The 20,188-nt window shown below is 52.6% G+C and overlaps 1 protein-coding gene across 1 annotated transcript in view; it reads left to right on the top strand.

Annotated features, from left to right (window-relative positions):
- Positions 1-16,451, top strand: part of LOC144945893 (uncharacterized) — a gene marked incomplete at its 3' end in the record, with an annotated part of 28,220 nt that extends 11,769 nt beyond the window's left edge. The window contains exons 2-7 of the mRNA XM_078874518.1: positions 11,060-11,254; positions 12,576-12,780; positions 13,284-13,718; positions 14,298-14,365; positions 14,914-15,087; positions 16,323-16,451. Of these exons, the coding sequence (XP_078730644.1) occupies positions 11,060-11,254; positions 12,576-12,780; positions 13,284-13,718; positions 14,298-14,365; positions 14,914-15,087; positions 16,323-16,451 (1,206 nt within the window). The remainder of the gene's footprint in view (positions 1-11,059; positions 11,255-12,575; positions 12,781-13,283; positions 13,719-14,297; positions 14,366-14,913; positions 15,088-16,322) is intronic.
- Positions 16,452-20,188: the final 3,737 nt, after the last annotated feature.

The following is a 20,188-nucleotide window of genomic DNA, read 5'->3' as shown; positions in this document are numbered from 1 at the left end:
GCGTGTTTGTTTGCTCCGTCCTGCATTGTGGGACTGCTCGGTGATTTTTATTCCTCTCTGAGAGGCTGGGTTCCTTATCCCTCTCCCTGTGTTCTGGATCCGAATTATGATTCTTAGCTCTGTATAACCACGCCATGTACGCCTTGCTCTCTATGCGGCGTAAGGATGCGGTTTCTGGATTCAAAACCATTCTCACCCTTTCTGTAATCTCTGGGCTCAAGGATTCAAAAAACATAATTTTGAACATTTTATCTCCTTCGTGGTATTGATTCACATCGCCTGCGTAATACGCTCTTTTAAATTGTACGAGGTAGTCACGTGGATCTTGGTCCATGCCCTGGGTCATCGATTTTACAGCATAAAACCCCTCAGTGAGTGTCGAATATTCTCCAAACTTCCGAATCACTGCCAGGCTCAGTTGTTTAAAATCATTTCTAACCTTGTGTGGTAGTGACTTTACCCATGGAATAGAACCTTTATTTAAGCTTCGTTTCAACAAACTCGCTTTTTCATCCCGTCTCATCAACCCTCTAATCATTGCCTCCTCTTCCACTGTCGCGATATGTGTGTGGATATCCATAGTCTTATTGTGGGGGTCAAAATCGGGGATTCTGACTAGAGCCTTGTCCATCAATTTAAGGGTTTTACTGGTGAATAGGTATTCCGAAAGTTGGTCGCCGTCAGCGTCATCATCAAACAAGTTATCATCAGGCAATCTGTCACTTTTATCTGTTCTGTGTGGGGCGTGATTAAGCGGTGTGCATTTTCTGTGTGCGCGCCCAGTGCCGTGTCGCTCGTGTTGCCATTTCCCTTCAGTTTTTGCCTCTGCCCTTAGCGGAGCACGTCCCGTCAACTTTACTTTAACATTTTGCTTCCCTCTATCTGTGAAGTTGTCAATCTCACATGTTTTTGTTTGCATATGTATCTCTCCATCCCTTCTCTCGAATGAGTGTGATTTAATGTTACTTCCATATTTATTCTGTGGATACACGTCTGTGAGTTTCGCTGGTGTCGCGAGCCCTGATTTCTCCTCCCTTACGATGGTGTGAGGACATTTTCCCTCGTTTATTAGAGACGATTTCTCTCCTGTTTCCTTTCCAAATTTTCCTTTATTCCACCATCCCTGACTGTATGCCTGTGTGAGGAGGAATGAGTCCTGTCCTGCCTTCTCTGCAGCTTTTGCATCGTGTTCGCCTTCGTTACCTTTTATCCAGTCAATTAGTTTCCTCCGAGGTGTGTTCGTGTTATCGATACAGCTCCCTCCCCATATGTCTCTATGACTGTACTGCTTTGTAACAGATTGGTCGGTACGTTTTAATACGAGCTCCCCGTACCCCGTCACCCATTCAAAAATTATTCTTAATCCTATCATCTCAAGTGGCAGGAGTTACTTTGACATTCCTTTTCAGAGTACTTATAAACAATTGTATCACAGGATGCGTCAGTTCAACTCGAGCAAATAATTTCAGCCCAGCTGTCTTTGTTATACTCTGCTACTCTGGTATTTCCCTTCAGAGCGCGTTTTGTTTTGTTTTACGCCCGTTTACAATCACAAGGCAACGTCAGTCCACAACACTTTGATTAACACAACAGTGATTCGTTCCTGAATTCATGCATAAACTGTCTGCGAGAAATCCCGGACGAGCCCCCATTATGTTGTATATGTGGGGTGTGAAATTTTTGATGTGTTGTATGCGTGCGTGGGTGAAATTATGTTGTATATGTGGGTTATGAATATTCAGTGAAAATAATAATAATCAATCGAAATTTGGCCAAAGGTGTAATTATCCGGAAATACTTTAATCCATGTAATTACGCACATTTAATTATGCCAATTCGAGAGGTAATTGTAGTAATTATGCGAGTGGGTGTAATTATGATAATGCAAGTCGTTATGATAACCAGACCCCGCCTCGGTGACGAGGGTGGGTTATCGATCGGAATAAGGCAATTAATCGTATGCAGTTATGCAGGTGTGGTGTAAGTATACAAGATTAACTTAGATTAACTCGGCCTCGTTGTCTAGGTTCGTCTCATTCTCGCTTATTTAGGTCCCCGGTTCGCCCCGTTATCGCTTTAACATTTACTGAGTATGTGTTCGTGTGTTTATTAAGGTCACCAAGTTCAGATCTCAACGCAGAAGCAGATCTTATGCATAGTTCAGGAAAGAATCACACAACCACTTCTGTATTAATCAATTTATTACTAATTCAACCTCAACTATGATATAGTATGCGAACTCTCAATCCCGGAACGTCAACACGGCATCAATACAGTATCATCAATGATTGTCTGATTTCACTTGACAACGGCACATGGATCCCGCGTAACGCGATGGTTGTTAGTGAGAGAGAGAGTCGTTAAAACGTGCAAATACTATGCTAAGAAAACCTTAACGTTAATGAATGAAAGATGCTTGAAAGATTATACGGCGATAAAACACAATCAAAACAGTTATTATTCTTAAAGGCACCAATCTCAACAGATACATCGCAGGTTATCTGACAACAGAGTGGCTCGGCGGAAGGAGGTGCCAAGAATCAATTCGTATTGATGGATCTGTTGGGAATTTATGCGATTAAGAGTACAGTCCACTAAATATTAAAGATAATACTCTTATAAATGACGGATGGCCATCACTCGGTCTCGAGTTTTTCTTCACAGCCACGGATGGCTTATGGGTTCGAGTGGGTTTGAGTGGTAAGAGTTGTCTTCAATAGTCAGTGTTCGGAGTCGGTTCTTTATGTCAAACAACGCCTGGTGGTCGTGTGGTGAGGGGGCGGTGCGCGTCATACGTATTAGTCGCTCCTCTGTCGCCGTGGGGAATTGGTTGGATGCCTGTTGATACGCTGTCGTAGTTCGGAACCCGGTCGGTAGGTGGCGCCCGCAGCTCGCTCGCAGCGCACCGTCGTCCTCTCGTCGCCAGACCGCGACCCTGGCTGCCAGCAGGGGCCTCTGACGCGGCAGGTTGAGCTGTCAAGCGGGTCTTGCCCGCCTGCAGAGGAGACGGGGAGCCGCTCGAGTCGAGCCCCGAGAGCCGGCTGAACTCGGCTGAGTCCCAGAAGCTGAAGAGTCGAGCCGACCCGTTAGTCGCAGCTCGCCCTTGAGTCGACCCGCTCGGTCGAGCTCCTGATGAGTTGACACTTCTGGTCGGACTCGGCTGATGAGTCGAGCCGACCCTTCCGGTCGAGCTCGCTCATGAGTCGACCCGTTGGTCGCCCTCGTGATGAGTTGACTCTCCTGGTCCAACTGGTTTCCAATGCTCAGGGTCCTTTCTTTTATGCCGAAAAATCCCTTTGGGTCCTGCCCACAAGGCGGGGTTTTCTTTTGATTTACTGTGTCAGGATCTGTCCGTGTGTAGGTGTGTTCATGTGTGTGTCCGTACGTCCGTGTGTCCTTGTGTGCATCACCCATGGTATTTTCCGTTGTCATACTCCCTCCATAAAATCCATGAGCAAACAATCAGATGTTACAAATTGCCTCGAAGTCGTCTCTCTGTCTGGGTGCACGACCTGGAGGGAGGGGCACACTCCCTCCGACCCTCACAGACGCACACAGACATGGTTAAAAAGTTTTAAATTAACATTTGTCCCTTACCATTTCCCAGTTATGATTCTGTATGTAGCCTAAGGTGTGTCGTTTCCCATCGTGGTGCTTGACCCAAGTGGAGGTGCCTCCCCGAGCACATACACACTCCCATCCCGCGCTGCGGGGATACAAAGACGGCCGGGATCTCCCTTTCTCTCCGACCCTGGGTTTAACATCGCTCTTTTATTATGTATTTTATTTCGACCTAGTGGTGATTTATCCCGCTATCCTGGCTTTTCATAAGTTTTACTTTTGTCTTTCATGCATAGGCTTATTATTATTAATTTATTTCCGATATCTTAGGTTAAGGGGTAAGTTTCTTGATCCTAGGAATTCGTATTCCTTGGTGTCTGCATGGTTATATAAGCGGAATATAGTTGACGGTGAATAGCGTTAACATTGATGTTATGTACGATATTATGTATTGTGATGTCTTTAACTTAACTTGTTGGTCAGGCTTCACTGACATGAAGTTGCATTTCATAGCCTCGCAGGTTTTTGCCTCACTCTGTCTCTGCTCGCCGTTGTTGTTGCTGTCCAGCTGACGCCGTTAACTCAAGGCCTCATTAATTTCCGTCACTCCTTGTAGGTGAGGGCGGTTGTACCTTGGAGTCAGTTCTGGTTTTTGTCTGCTTGCTTTTTCTGATGTCCCCTGACCCCGGGAGTTGTCATTCCTACTTTATGGCCTGTCGAAGCCCGACTCGCTGTTGCTGGCTGTGTGTTGTTCCCGGCTTTTCGCTTACGTTTGCAGTTCGCCGTGCTCTTAATTTCCTTCCCTCTTCAACCTTATATCGACTATTCGCTCCTGTCTGGGTGCGATTCAATTTTGACTTAGGAAGGTTCTGATTGTCATATGCTTTGGGTCGAGTTGTATTTTAAAGTATGGAAATAACATTTCATATTGACTTAATGATGGTGATGGTTCAGTAGGCGTAACTTGTGGCCTGGTTTAATTGGAGTGGGTGTGAATATCAATAACTTTAGCCTACCCTGTTGTTAAATTCTGATTTTAACGTTGCTTTAATAGCAATACAGAATAATTGAGCTTTTCGACTTAACTAGGCGAACACGAACTTTTGGTGACCTCCACAGCCTTGTTATTCAGCTGAGTCTGCATCCTTGATATACAACGCTCTTATTCGTCTCACTGTGGTCATCCAACCTTCTGCTCTGGGAGTGTTATTCTTAATTTCAGGTCAAAGGCCCCCTCACGGTTCAGCCGGGCAGGGTTGTTAATCAGCTCCCTCCCCTGTGCACACAGTGTTGCTGACCCACTTCATTTGACCACTCACCCTGGATTTAATAATTTAATTCCTTAAAACCATGCAGGATGGTTGGCTTTTTGCCTTAATTATGTCTGGCTGACTCTCCCACTGTCTCTGCCGCCTGCACGGGTGACATATGCCCGTTCATCAGGCCCCCTCCTTCCTTGAAGCAAGGTTGCAAATTCTGTCATCCTAGCCCTCCTCCAGTCCATTACTTAACAACACCTGGTTTTTGCAGCCTGCTGCTTTTTGGGGTGTTTTCATTCATTATATATCAAGTAAAAAGATAATATATAAAAATATCAAGTTTGGAAGAAGGCTTAGGATACAACAACACACAGACACCCACAGACTCATCACACACAGACACCCACAGACATACACAGCCGAGACCCACTGACTCATCACAAAGCAGAGACCCATAGACTCATCACACAACAGAGAGCCATAGACTCATCACACAGCAGAGAGCCATAGACTCATCACACAGCAGAGAGCCATAGACTCAGCACGCAGCAGAGAGCCATAGACTCATCACACAGCAGAGAGCCATAGACTCATCACACAGCAGAGACCCATAGACTCATCACACAGCAGAGAGCCGTAGACTCATCACACGGCAGAGACCCATAGACTCATCACACGGCAGAGAGCCATAGACTCATCACACGGCAGAGACCCACAGACTCCTCACACGGCAGAGACCCATAGACTCATCACACGGCAGAGACCCATAGACTCATCACACAGCAGAGACCCACAGACTCATCACACAGCAGAGAGCCACAGACTCATCACACAGCAGAGAGCCATAGACTCATCACACAGAGACCCACAGACTCATCACACAGCAGAGTCCCACAGACTCATCACACAGCAGAGACCCAGACTCACACAGCAGAGACCCATAGACTCACACACAGACCCATAGACTCACACACAGAGACCCATAGACTCACACACAGACACCCACAGACTCACACATCAGAGACCCACTGACTCATCACAAAGCAGAGACCCATAGACTCATCACACAGCAGAGAGCCACAGACTCATCACACAGCAGAGACCCATAGACTCATAACACAGCAGAGACCCATAGACTCATCACACAGCAGAGAGCCATAGACTCATCACACGGCAGAGACCCATAGACTCATCACACGGCAGACACCCATAGACTCATCACACAGCAGAGAGCCATAGACTCATCACACGGCAGAGACCCACAGACTCATCACACGGCAGAGACCCATAGACTCACACTATGAGATCTCTTTTACCAGTGGCAAAATATAATAGTAGGTTTTTACCCTTTTAACTGGTACAAAACTGACACCTTTATTCAAGGCATCATGTTTGCAATGACCACAACACAAGTAGTCAAAAAAGCAAACAAAAAGAAGCAACTCTGATAAGGATGATAATATGCACTGTCCTTGAAGTTGATTGGCCCACACCCGAGACGGCTTTCTTTAGAGCCTAGTCCCCATTGGTGTAGGGCCAGATGACACCAGAAGGCGTACAACTCAAACACAGTGCAATATCAGAGTATTGAGAGCTCGGGGTAAGCATTTACACTATGAGATCTCTTTTACCAGTGGCAAAATATAATAGTATGTTTTTACCCTTTTAACTGGTACAAAACTGACACCTTTATTCAAGGCATCATGTTTGCAATGACCACAACACAAGTAGTCAAAAAAGCAAACAAAAAGAAGCAACTCTGATAAGGATGATAATATGCACTGTCCTTGAAGTTGATTGGCCCACACCCGAGACGGCTTTCTTTAGAGCCTAGTCCCCATTGGTGTAGGGCCAGATGACACCAGAAGGCGTACAACTCAAACACAGTGCAATATCAGAGTATTGAGAGCTCGTGCATATTATCATCCTTATCAGGGTTGCTTCTTTTTGTTTGCTTTTTTGACTACTTGTGTTGTGGTCATTGCAAACATGATGCCTTGAATAAAGGTGTCAGTTTTGTACCAGTTAAAAGGGTAACAACCTACTATAATACCCATAGACTCATCACACGGCAGAGACCCATAGACTCATCACACAGCAGAAAGCCACAGACTCATCACACAGCAGAGAGCCATAGACTCATCACACAGAGACCCAAAGACTCATCACACAGCAGAGACCCACAGACTCATCACACAGCAGAGACCCACAGACTCATCACACAGCAGAGACCCATAGACTCATCACACAACAGAGACCCACAGACTCGCACACAGAGACCCACAGACTCGCACACACAGAGACCCATAGACTCACACAGCAGAGATCCACAGACTCACACACAGAGACCCATAGACTCATCACACGGCAGAGATCCACAGACTCATCACACAGCAGAGACACCCACAGACTCATCACACACAGACACCCACAGACTCGTCACACGCAGACACCCACAGACTCATCACACACAGACACCCACAGACTCACACAGCAGAGACCCACTGACTCATCACAAAGCAGAGACCCATAGACTCATCACACAGCAGAGAGCCATAGACTCATCACACAGCAGAGACCCATAGACTCATCACACAGCAGAGACCCATAGACTCATCACACAGCAGAGAGCCATAGACTCATCACACAGCAGAGAGCCATAGACTCATCACACAGCAGAGAGCCATAGACTCATCACACAGCAGAGAGCCATAGACTCATCACACAGCAGAGAGCCATAGACTCATCACACAGCAGAGAGCCATAGACTCATCACACAGCAGAGAGCCATAGACTCAAACAATAGACCCATAGACTCATAACACAGCAGAGACCCATAGACTCATAACACAGCAGAGACCCATAGACTCATCACACAGCAGAGAGCCATAGACTCATCACACAACAGAGACCCATAGACTCATCACACGGCAGAGACCCATAGACTCATCACACGGCAGAGAGCCATAGACTCATCACACGGCAGAGACCCACAGCCTCATCACACGGCAGAGACCCATAGACTCATCACATGGCAGAGACCCATAGACTCATCACACAGCAGAGACCCACAGACTCATCACACAGCAGAGAGCCATAGACTCATCACACAGCAGAGACCCACAGACTCATCACACAGCAGAGACCCATAGACTCATCACACACAGAGACCCACAGACTCATCACACACAGACTCACAGACTCATCACACACAGAGACCCACAGACTCATCACACAGCAGAGACCCACAGACTCATCACACAGCAGAGACCCACAGACTCGCACACAGCAGAGACCCACAGACTCACACACACAGAGACCCATAGACTCACACACAGAAACCCATAGACTCACACAATAGAGATCCACAGACTCATCACACAGCAGAGACCCACAGACTCATCACACAGCAGAGACCCACAGACTCATCACACAGCAGAGACCCATAGACTCATAACACGGCAGAGACCCATAGACTCATCACACGGCAGAGACCCATAGACTCATCACACGTCAGAGAGCCATAGACTCATCACACGGCAGAGACCCACAGACTCATCACACGGCAGAGACCCACAGACTCATCACACGGCAGAGACCCATAGACTCATCACACAGCAGAGACCCACAGACTCATCACACAGCAGAGAGCCACAGACTCATCACACAGCAGAGAGCCATAGACTCATCACACAGAGACCCACAGACTCATCACACAGCAGAGTCCCACAGACTCATCACACAGCAGAGACCCACAGACTCATCACACACAGACACCCACAGACTCACACATCAGAGACCCACTGACTCATCACAAAGCAGAGACCCATAGACTCATCACACAGCAGAGAGCCATAGACTCATCACACAGCAGAGAGCCACAGACTCATCACACAGCAGAGACCCATAGACTCATCACACAGCAGAGAGCCATAGACTCATCACACGGCAGAGACCCATAGACTCATCACACGGCAGAGACCCATAGACTCATCACACAGCAGAGAGCCATAGACTCATCACACGGCAGAGACCCACAGACTCATCACACGGCAGAGACCCACAGACTCGTCACACGGCAGAGACCCATAGACTCATCACACAGCAGAGACCCACAGACTCATCACACACAGAGACCCACAGACTCATCACACAGCAGAGACCCACAGACTCGCACACAGCAGAGACCCACAGACTCACACACACAGACCCACAGACTCACACACAGAGACCCATAAACTCACACACAGAGACCCATAGACTCACACAATAGAGACCCACAGACTCATCACACAGCAGAGACCCATAGACTCATCACACAACAGAGACCCACAGACTCGCACACAGAGACCCATAGACTCACACAATAGAGACCCACAGACTCATCACACACAGACACCCACAGACTCATCACACAGCAGAGACCCATAGACTCATCACACGGCAGAGATCCACAGACTCATCACACACAGACACCCACAGACTCATCACACACAGACACCCACAGACTCACACAGCAGAGACCCACTGACTCATCACAAAGCAGAGACCCATAGACTCATCACACAGCAGAGACCCATAGATTCATCACACACAGAGACCCACAGACTCATCACACACAGACTCACAGACTCATCACACACAGAGACCCACAGACTCATCACACACAGAGACCCACAGACTCATCACACAGCAGAGACCCACAGACTCGCACACAGCAGAGACCCACAGACTCACACACACAGAGACCCATAAACTCACACACAGAGACCCATAGACTCACACAATAGAGACCCACAGACTCATCACACAGCAGAGACCCATAGACTCATCAAACAACAGAGACCCACAGACTCGCACACAGAGACCCACAGACTCATCACACACAGAGACCCACAGACTCACACACAGAGACCCATCGACTCATCAAACAGCAGAGACCCACAGACTCATCACACAGACCCGCAGACTCATCACACACAGAGACCCACAGACTCGCACACACAGAGACCCATAGACTCACACAGCAGAGATCCACAGACTCACACACAGAGACCCATAGACTCATCACACGGCAGAGATCCACAGACTCATCACACAGCAGAGACACCCACAGACTCATCACACACAGACACCCACAGACTCATCACAGAGACCCACAGACTCATCACAGAGACCCACAGACTCATCACAGAGACCGACAGACTCATCACAGAGACCCATAGACTCATCACATCGCAGAGACCCACAGACTCATCACAGAGACCCACAGACTCATCACAGAGACCCACAGACTCATCACAGAGACCCACAGACTCATCACAGAGACCCACAGACTCATCACAGAGACCCACAGACTCATCACAGAGACCCACAGACTCATCACAGAGACCCACAGACTCATCACAGAGACCCACAGACTCATCACAGAGACCCACAGACTCATCACAGAGACCCACAGACTCATCACAGAGACCCACAGACTCATCACACAGCAGAGACCCACAGACTCATCACACAGCAGACCCACAGACTCATCACACAGCAGACCCACAGACTCATCACAGAGACCCATAGACTCATCACATCACAGAGACCCACAGACTCATCACAGAGACCAACAGACTCATCACAGAGACCCACAGACTCATCACAGAGACCCACAGCCTCATCACAGAGACCCACAGACCCATCACAGAGACCCACAGACTCATCACACAGCAGAGACCCACAGACTCATCACAGAGACCCATAGACTCATCACAGAGACCCACAGACCCATCACAGAGACCCACAGACCCATCACACAGCAGAGACCCACAGACTCATCACAGAGACCCACAGACTCATCACAGAGACCCACAGCCTCATCACAGAGACCCACAGACCCATCACAGAGACCCACAGACTCATCACACGGCAGAGATCCACAGACTCATCACACAGCAGAGACACCCACAGACTCATCACACACAGACACCCACAGACTCGTCACACGCAGACACCCACAGACTCATCACACACAGACACCCACAGACTCACACAGCAGAGACCCACTGACTCATCACAAAGCAGAGACCCATAGACTCATCACACAGCAGAGAGCCACAGACTCATCACACAGCAGAGACCCATAGACTCATAACACAGCAGAGACCCATAGACTCATCACACAGCAGAGACCCACATACTCAGTCTGCTTTCTGTCTGCCTCCCCCCCCGCGTCTCATGCCGTGCAGGCCCTGTTGGTGGACCTTCACGAGGCTGTGTGCGACCGCCTGGAGGCAATGGAGGCTCGGATCCTGGCCCACGTCGAGGAAAAGTTGAGCCTCGTGCTGCTGGGCAGGTACGCTGGCGGTGGCGGTGTGGCCGGGGCACCCACCGTGTCGATGCAGGCCGGCTCACCCTGGGGCGTCATGCACTCGTCCATGAAAGTTCGCAGGTCGGCATTGGGTGCGGGAAGGTCGGAGAGAGACGTAGACTCATCACAGCAGAGACCCATAGACTCATCGCACAGCAGAGAGCCATAGACTCATCACACAGCAGAGACCCATATACTCATCACACAGCAGAGAGCCACAGACTCCCACAGAGACCCACAGACTCATCACAGAGACCCACAGACTCATCACAGAGACCCATAGACTCATCACATCGCAGAGACCCACAGACTCATCACAGAGACCCACAGACTCATAACATCACAGAGACCCACAGACTCATCACAGAGACCCACAGACTCATCACATCACAGAGACCCACAGACTCATCACATCACAGAGACCCACAGACTCATCACAGAGACCCACAGACTCATCACAAAGACCCACAGACTCATCACATCGACCCATAGACTCATCACAGAGACCCACAGACTCATCACAGAGACCCACAGACTCATCACAGAGACCCACAGACTCATCACAGAGACCCACAGACTCATCACAGAGACCCACAGACTCATCACAGAGACCCACAGACTCATCACAGAGACCCACAGACTCATCACAGAGACCCACAGACTCATCACAGAGACCCACAGACTCATCACAGAGACCCACAGACTCATCACACAGCAGAGACCCACAGACTCATCACACAGCAGACCCACAGACTCATCACACAGCAGACCCACAGACTCATCACACAGCAGACCCACAGACTCATCACAGAGACCCATAGACTCATCACATCACAGAGACCCACAGCCTCATCACAGAGACCCACAGACCCATCACAGAGACCCACAGACTCATCACACAGCAGAGACCCACAGACTCATCACAGAGACCCATAGACTCATCACAGAGACCCATAGACTCATCACAGAGACCCACAGACCCATCACAGAGACCCACAGACTCATCACACAGCAGAGACCCACAGCCTCATCACAGAGACCCACAGACCCATCACAGAGACCCACAGACTCATCACACAGCAGAGACCCACAGACTCATCACAGAGACCCACAGTCTCGGTCTGATTTCTGCGTCCACCCCCCGCCCCTCCCCCCCACCTCCAGCGCTGTGCCGGGCCAGGGCCACTCACTCACTCACCCACCCACCCCACCCACCCACCCACCCCACCCCACCCACCCACCCACTCACCCCACCCCACCCACCGACCCACCCACCCCACCCCACCCACCCACTCACACACTCACCCACTCACCCACCCACTCACCACCCCTCTCCTCCATCCACTCACCCACCCACCCACCCACTCCCGCATGGCACTTGGCTGGGCGACCAGTCAAATTTAAATCTTCGCGTGCGCTGCCCCATCGCCCCGGGGGCCCTCCTGCACATCACCGCCACTTGCCGCACGCCCAGGAAGATGGCACTCACCCTCCTGGACCACCTCTTCGATCGCGAGGTGCAGGCCACCAGCAACTTGTCGGGTCGCGGGCACCACGGCAAGAAGCAGCTGGACCCGCTCATGGTCGACGGCATCCGCTGTGAGTTGCGGTGGTGGTGGGTGGTGGTGGTGGGGTGGGGGGAGGGTGTGGTGGTGGGTGGTGGTGGTGGGGTGGGGGGAGGGTGTGGTGGTGGTGGGTGGTGGTGGGGTGGGGGGAGGGTGTGGTGGTGGTGGGTGGTGGTGGTGGTGGAGTGGGTGGAGGGTGTGGTGGTGGTGGGGTGTGAGTGGGGTGGGGTGGGTGGGTGCGTGGGTGGGGTGGTGGTGGTGATGGTGCGGTGGTGGTGGCTGGTGTGTAGGGGGGAGGGGGTGGACGGGTAGGGAGTGAGTGGGGTGGGTGGAGTGGGTTGTGGGGGGTGTTAGTGGGAGTGTCCCATTGAATACTCACAAATTGTAACCTCCCTCCCTCCATCCTCCACCACCACCACCACCTGCACCACCACCACCACGACGACCACAACAACCACCACCTGCACCACCACCACCTGCACCACCTGCACCACCACCACAACAACCACCACCACCACCATGCCGACCGTGACGCAGGCCACTTAATCTACAAGTTCGGCATCACTGAGGGCGACTGGTGCCGCATAAAACTTGCCATAGATACAAAATGCCGCTCCGCCTGGCGTCGCAAGCAGCTCGGCAAGAGCTGCACAGTTAAGGGCCGCAGGGGCACCGGCGGCACTCGCGGCACCAGCGGCACCGGCGGCACCGGCGGCACTCGCGGCACCAGCGGCACCGGCGGCATTCGCGGGACCGGCGGCACCAGCGGCACTCGCGGCACCGGCGGGACCGGCGGCACCAGCGGCACCGGCGGGACCGGCGGCACCGGCGGCACCGGCGGCACCGGCGGCACCGGCGGGACCAGCAGCACCAGCGGGACCAGCGGCACCAGCGGGACCAGTGGCACCAGCGGCACCAGCGGCACCGGCGTAGCGGGAGTCGCTGCTAAACACGGCGGCGGTGATGGGGGAGGTGAGGGTGGTGGTGTGTGGTGGTGATGAGGGTGGTGAGGGTGTTGGTGGTGGTGTGTGGTGATGCTGGTGAGGGTGGTGATGGTGGTGATGCTGATGCTGCTGATGTGTGGTGATGGCGGTGATGGTGGTTATGGCGATGGGGGTGGTGGTGATGGCGGTGATGGTGGTGATGGCGGTGATGATGATGATGATGGCGGTGATGGTGGTGATGGTGGTGATGGCGGTGATGGTGGTGATGGTGATGGCGGTGATGATGATGGTGGTGATGGCGGTGATGGCGGTGGTGATGGCGGTGATTGTGCTGATGGTGGTGATGTTGGTGGTGGCGGTGATGATGGTGGTGATGGCGGTGATGGCGGTCATGGCGGTGATGGTGGTGATGGCGGTAATGATGATGATGATGGTGGTGATGGCGGTGGTGATGGCGGTGCTGACGGTGATGGTGGTGATGGCGGTGCTGACGGTGATGGTGGTGATGGCGGTGGTGATAATGATGGTGGTGATAATGATGGTGGTGATGATGGTGGTGATGATGGTGATGATGGTGGTGATGGTGGTGACCTCCTTCCACCTCCAGGCGTCTGCAGGGAGGAGACGACGCAGCTGCACAGCTACACGCTGGCCAGCGGGCAGATCATACCCACGGTGAGTGGGTGAGTGGGTGGGTGAGGGGGTGAGTGGGTGGGTGAATGGGTGAGGGAGTGAGTGGGTGGGTGGGTGAGTGGGGTGGATGGGTGAGTGGGTGAGTGTGTGGTTGATTCCGTGGGTGGGTGGATGGGTGAGTGGGTGGGTGAGTGAGTGGGTGGGTGGGGTGAGTGAGTGGGTGGGTGGGGTGAGTGAGTGGGTGGGGTGAGTGAGTGGGTGGGGTGAGTGAGTGGGTGAGTGGGGTGGTTGAGTGAGTGGGGTGGGTGAGTCAGTGGGTGATTGAGTGAGTGGGGTGGGTGAGTGAGTGGGGTGGATGAGTGGGTGGGGTGAGTGAGTGGGGTGGGTGAGTGGGTGGGTGAGTGGTGTGGTTGAGTGGGTGGGCGAGTTGGTGGGTGAGTTGGTGAGTGAGTGGGTGGGGTGGGTGAGTGAGTCGTTCACCTCACCGTACCATCTGCACTGTACCATCTGCACCGTACCATCTGCACTGTACCATCTGTACCATGCCGTCTGGACCGTACCTCTCCCCCCCCCCCCCCCCCCCGCGGCAGCTGATTGCGGAGACAGCCGGTGACGCGAGCGGCGCTGCTGGTGACGCCACCACCACCACCGCCCTGCCGGCCAGCTCCATCCAGGGGCAGTACATGCAGCTGGCACCCGCTGGCGGCGGCAGTGACGGTGACGACGGCCGAGACGGAGGGCACGATGGAGTAGTCGTGGCCACGGTGAGTGACCAGGGAGGAGATCGCAACCACAACCCCCCCTCCCCCCCTTCCTACTTATACACTCACACAGCCACTCACTCACTCAGCCACTCACTCAGCCACCCACTCACACACTCACTCACTCAGCCACTCACTCAGCCATCCACTCACTCACACAGCCACTCACTCACCCACTCACTCACACAGCCACTCACTCACCCACTCACTCACACAGCCACTCACTCACTCATCCACTCACCCACCCACTCACTCAATCACTCACTCACACAGCCACTCACTCACTCACTCACCCACTCACTCAGCCACTCACTCACTCACACAGCCACTCACTCACTCATCCACACACCCACTCAGCCACTCACCCACTCACTCATTCACTCAATCACTCACTCACACAGCCACTCACTCACTCAGCTACTCACTCAATCACCCACTCACTCAGCCACTCACACAGTCACTCACTCACTCAGCCCCTCACTCAGCCACTCACTCACTCACACAGCCACACACTCACTCATACACTCAACCACTCAGCCACTCACCCACTCATACACTCACTCAATCACCCACTCACTCAGCCACTCACATAGCCACACAGCCACTCACTCACACACTCAACCACTCACCCACTCAGCCACTCACTCAGCCACTCACTCACTCACTCACCCACCCAATCACTCAGCCACTCACTCACTCAGCCACTCAACCACTCACTCAGCCATTCAGCCACTCACTCAGCCACCCACTCAGCCACTCACTCACTCACTCAGCCACCCACCCACTCACTCACACAGCTGCTGGTGTTGGCCTTGAGCAGGAATCAAACTCGGGCAATGGCCGGGCTCATAGCCCAGCGCTCCGCTAACCGCTGTTACACCCACCGCTCCCCACAACAAACAACAACAAATAACAAGAACAACAAACAACAACAAACAAAAACAAACGCCTTTCTCCGCAAAGTGGCGGTGACGTCACTGCAGTGCTTGTGCCAGGCTAGGTGCACGTTATAAGGTCACGTGAAGTGTCAAGAACACGCACACTCACTCTCGAACCCACTAACTTCACCCCCACCCCCACCACCACCCCTTCCACCACCCCCACCACCACCACCACCACCCCCACAATCAATCCCCAACCCCACCACCCCCACCACCACCCCCACCACCACCACCACCCCCACAATCAATCCCCAACCCCACCACCCCCACCACCACCCCCACCACCACCACCACCAGCAGCACCACCAGCATCTGCAGCAGCACCAGCAGCTGGGCCTGGTGGAGGCGGACCAGATTCACATCCACCAAGGCACCCCCGCCACCACCCCCGCCACCACCCCCGCCACCACCCCCGCCACCACCCCCGCCACCACCCCCGCCACCACCCCCGCCCCCACCACCACCCCACCACCCCCACCACCGCCCCACCACCCCCCCACCACCCCCACCACAACACACCCACCAACCCCCCCACCCCCACCACCCCCCCCACCCCCACCACCACAAATACCACCACCACCACCCCCTCACCACCACCACCTCCCCCCACCACCACCAGCAGCACCACCATCACCATCCCCCTACCCCCCCACCACCACCACCACCACCCCCACAATCAATCCCCCACCCCACCACCACCACCACCACCACCCCCCCCCCCCCCACAGGCCGTGATGGAAGCTGCTGGGAGAGAGTTCCAGGCAGTGCTGCACCACCCCCACCACCAGCAGCACCACCAACACCACCAGCAGCACCAGCATCTGCAGCTGGGCCTGGTGGAGGCGGACCAGATTCACATCCACCAGGGCACCGCCACCACCTTGACCAACGTGGTTGACGTGCAGCCCCCCCCCACCTCATCATCGTCATCCTCATCACCGCCGCCACCACCATCATCACCGCCATCATCATCATCACCATCAGCACCGCCATCATCATAACCGCTGCCATCATCACCGCTGCCATCATCACCGCTCCCATAATCACCACCGCCATCACCATCATCATCATCACTGCTGCCATCATCACTGCTGCCATCATCATCATCATCACCGCTGCCATCATCATCATCACCGCTGCCATCATCATCGCCACCACCATCATCACCGCCACCATCACCATCACCGCCACCATCACCGCCACCATCACCGCCACCATCACCATCACTACCACCACCATCACTGCCATCACTGCCACCACCACCATCACTGCCATCACTGCCATCACTGCCACCACCATCACCGCCACCACCATCACCGCCACCACCGCCACCACCGCCACCACCTTGACCAACGTGGTTGACGTGCAGCCCCCCCCCACCTCATCATCGTCATCATCGCCACCACCACCATCATCACCGCCACCATCACTGCCACCATCACCGCCACCATCACCGCCACCACCGCCACCACCGCCACCACCGCCACCACCTTGACCAACGTGGTTGACGTGCAGCCCCCCCCCACCTCATCATCGTCATCATCGCCACCACCACCATCATCACCGCCACCATCACCGCCACCATCACCGCCACCACCGCCACCACCGCCACCACCTTGACCAACGTGGTTGACGTGCAACCCCCCCCCCCCACCTCATCATCGCCGCCACCACCATCATCACCATCACCACCACCGCAAGTGCAAGGAGGGGGAGGCGCTGTGAGGATTCCCAATTAAAGCAAAATCTGCACAAGCCGCTAAAGTCGCTCTGCGTCGTCGTTGTTGACGCTGTTGTTGTTGACGTTGTTGACGCTGTTGTTGTTGACGCTGTTGTTGTTGACGCTGTTGTTGTTGACGCTGTTGTTGTTGACGTTGTTGTTGTTGACGTTGTTGTTGTTGACGTTGTTGTTGTTGACGTTGTTGTTGTTGACGTTGTTGTTGTCGTCTGAACCGTCGCCTCTGAGATGGGGCGAGGAGGGGGGGAGGGGTGGGGGGAGGAGGACGAGGGGGGGTAGGGGGAGGGGGGGTGGGGGGGAAGAGGAGTAGGGAGAGGGGTGGGGGGGGTGAGAAGGGGGGGAGGGGTGGGGGGGAAGAGGAGGGGTGGGGGGGAGGGGTGGGAAGGAGGAGGAGGGGGTGGTAGGGAGGGAGGACGCTCATTCCACGTTCCTATGGCGGGGACGGCTCTCCCCCCCGCGGTGGCAGTAAGCAAGTGTCCAGACCTCGCGAGGTGCTGCCCTGAGCAGAATCTTTATTCGCATCGTCTCACACACACACAGTGCACACACACACACACAGTGCACACACACACACAGTGCACACACACACACACAGTGCACACACACACAGTGCACACACACACACAGTGCACACACACACAGTGCACACACACAGTGCACACACACACACACAGTGCACACACACACAGTGCACACACACAGTGCACACACACACACAGTGCACACACACACACACAGTGCACACACACACACAGTGCACACACACACAGTGCACACACACACAGTGCACACACACCTCCAAATCACGTTTTTGCCCTCCAAATCACGTTTTTGCCCTCCAAATCACGTTTTTGCCTCCAAATCACGTTTTTGCCTCCAAATCACGTTTTTGCCTCCAAATCACGTTTTTGCCTCCAAATCACGTTTTTGCCCTCCAAATCACGTTTTTGCCTCCAAATCACGTTTTTGCCTCCAAATCACGTTTTTGCCTCCAAATCACGTTTTTGCCCTCCAAATCACGTTTTTGCCCTCCAAATCACGTTTTTGCCTCCAAATCACGTTTTTGCCTCCAAATCACGTTTTTGCCCTCCAAATCACGTTTTTGCCTCCAAATCACGTTTTTGCCCTCCAAATCACGTTTTTGCCTCCAAATCACGTTTTTGCCTCCAAATCACGTTTTTGCCTCCAAATCACGTTTTTGCCTCCAAATCACGTTTTTGCCTCCAAATCACGTTTTTGCCTCCAAATCACGTTTTTGCCTCCAAATCACGTTTTTGCCTCCAAATCACGTTTTTGCCTCCAAATCACGTTTTTGCCCTCCAAATCACGTTTTTACCTCCAAATCACGTTTTTACCTCCAAATCACGTTTTTGCCCTCCAAATCACGTTTTTGCCTCCAAATCACGTTTTTGCCTCCAAATCACGTTTTTGCCCTCCAAATCACGTTTTTGCCCTCCAAATCACGTTTTTGCCTCCAAATCACGTTTTTGCCTCCAAATCACGTTTTTGCCCTCCAAATCACGTTTTTGCCTCCAAATCACGTTTTTGCCTCCAAATCACGTTTTTGCCCTCCAAATCACGTTTTTACCTCCAAATCACGTTTTTGCCCTCCAAATCACGTTTTTGCCTCCAAATCACGTTTTTGCCTCCAAATCACGTTTTTGCCCTCCAAATCACGTTTTTGCCTCCAAATCACGTTTTTGACTCCAAATCACGTTTTTGCCTCCAAATCACGTTTTTGCCTCCAAATCACGTTTTTGCCCTCCAAATCACGTTTTTGCCTCCAAATCACGTTTTTGCCTCCAAATCACGTTTTTGCCCTCCAAATCACGTTTTTGCCTCCAAATCACGTTTTTGCCTCCAAATCACGTTTTTGCCTCCAAATCACGTTTTTGCCTCCAAATCACGTTTTTGCCTCCAAATCACGTTTTTGCCCTCCAAATCACGTTTTTGCCTCCAAATCACGTTTTTGCCCTCCAAATCACGTTTTTGCCCTCCAAATCACGTTTTTGCCTCCAAATCACGTTTTTGCCCTCCAAATCACGTTTTTGCCTCCAAATCACGTTTTTGCCTCCAAATCACGTTTTTGCCCTCCAAATCACGTTTTTACCTCCAAATCACGTTTTTGCCCTCCAAATCACGTTTTTGCCTCCAAATCACATTTTTGCCTCCAAATCACGTTTTTACCTCCAAATCACGTTTTTACCTCCAAATCACGTTTTTGCCCTCCAAATCACGTTTTTGCCCTCCAAATCACGTTTTTGCCTCCAAATCACGTTTTTGCCCTCCAAATCACGTTTTTGCCCTCCAAATCACGTTTTTGCCTCCAAATCACGTTTTTGCCCTCCCAAATCACGTTTTTGCCTCCAAATCACGTTTTTGCCTCCAAATCACGTTTTTTGCCCTCCAAATCACGTTTTTACCT

This window comes from Lampetra fluviatilis, chromosome 39 (genome assembly GCF_964198595.1).
Source record: "Lampetra fluviatilis chromosome 39, kcLamFluv1.1, whole genome shotgun sequence".
Lineage (NCBI taxonomy): Eukaryota > Metazoa > Chordata > Hyperoartia > Petromyzontiformes > Petromyzontidae > Lampetra > Lampetra fluviatilis.
Note: the sequence above shows the minus strand (reverse complement) of the source record. Positions and strands in the feature narration are given on the sequence as shown.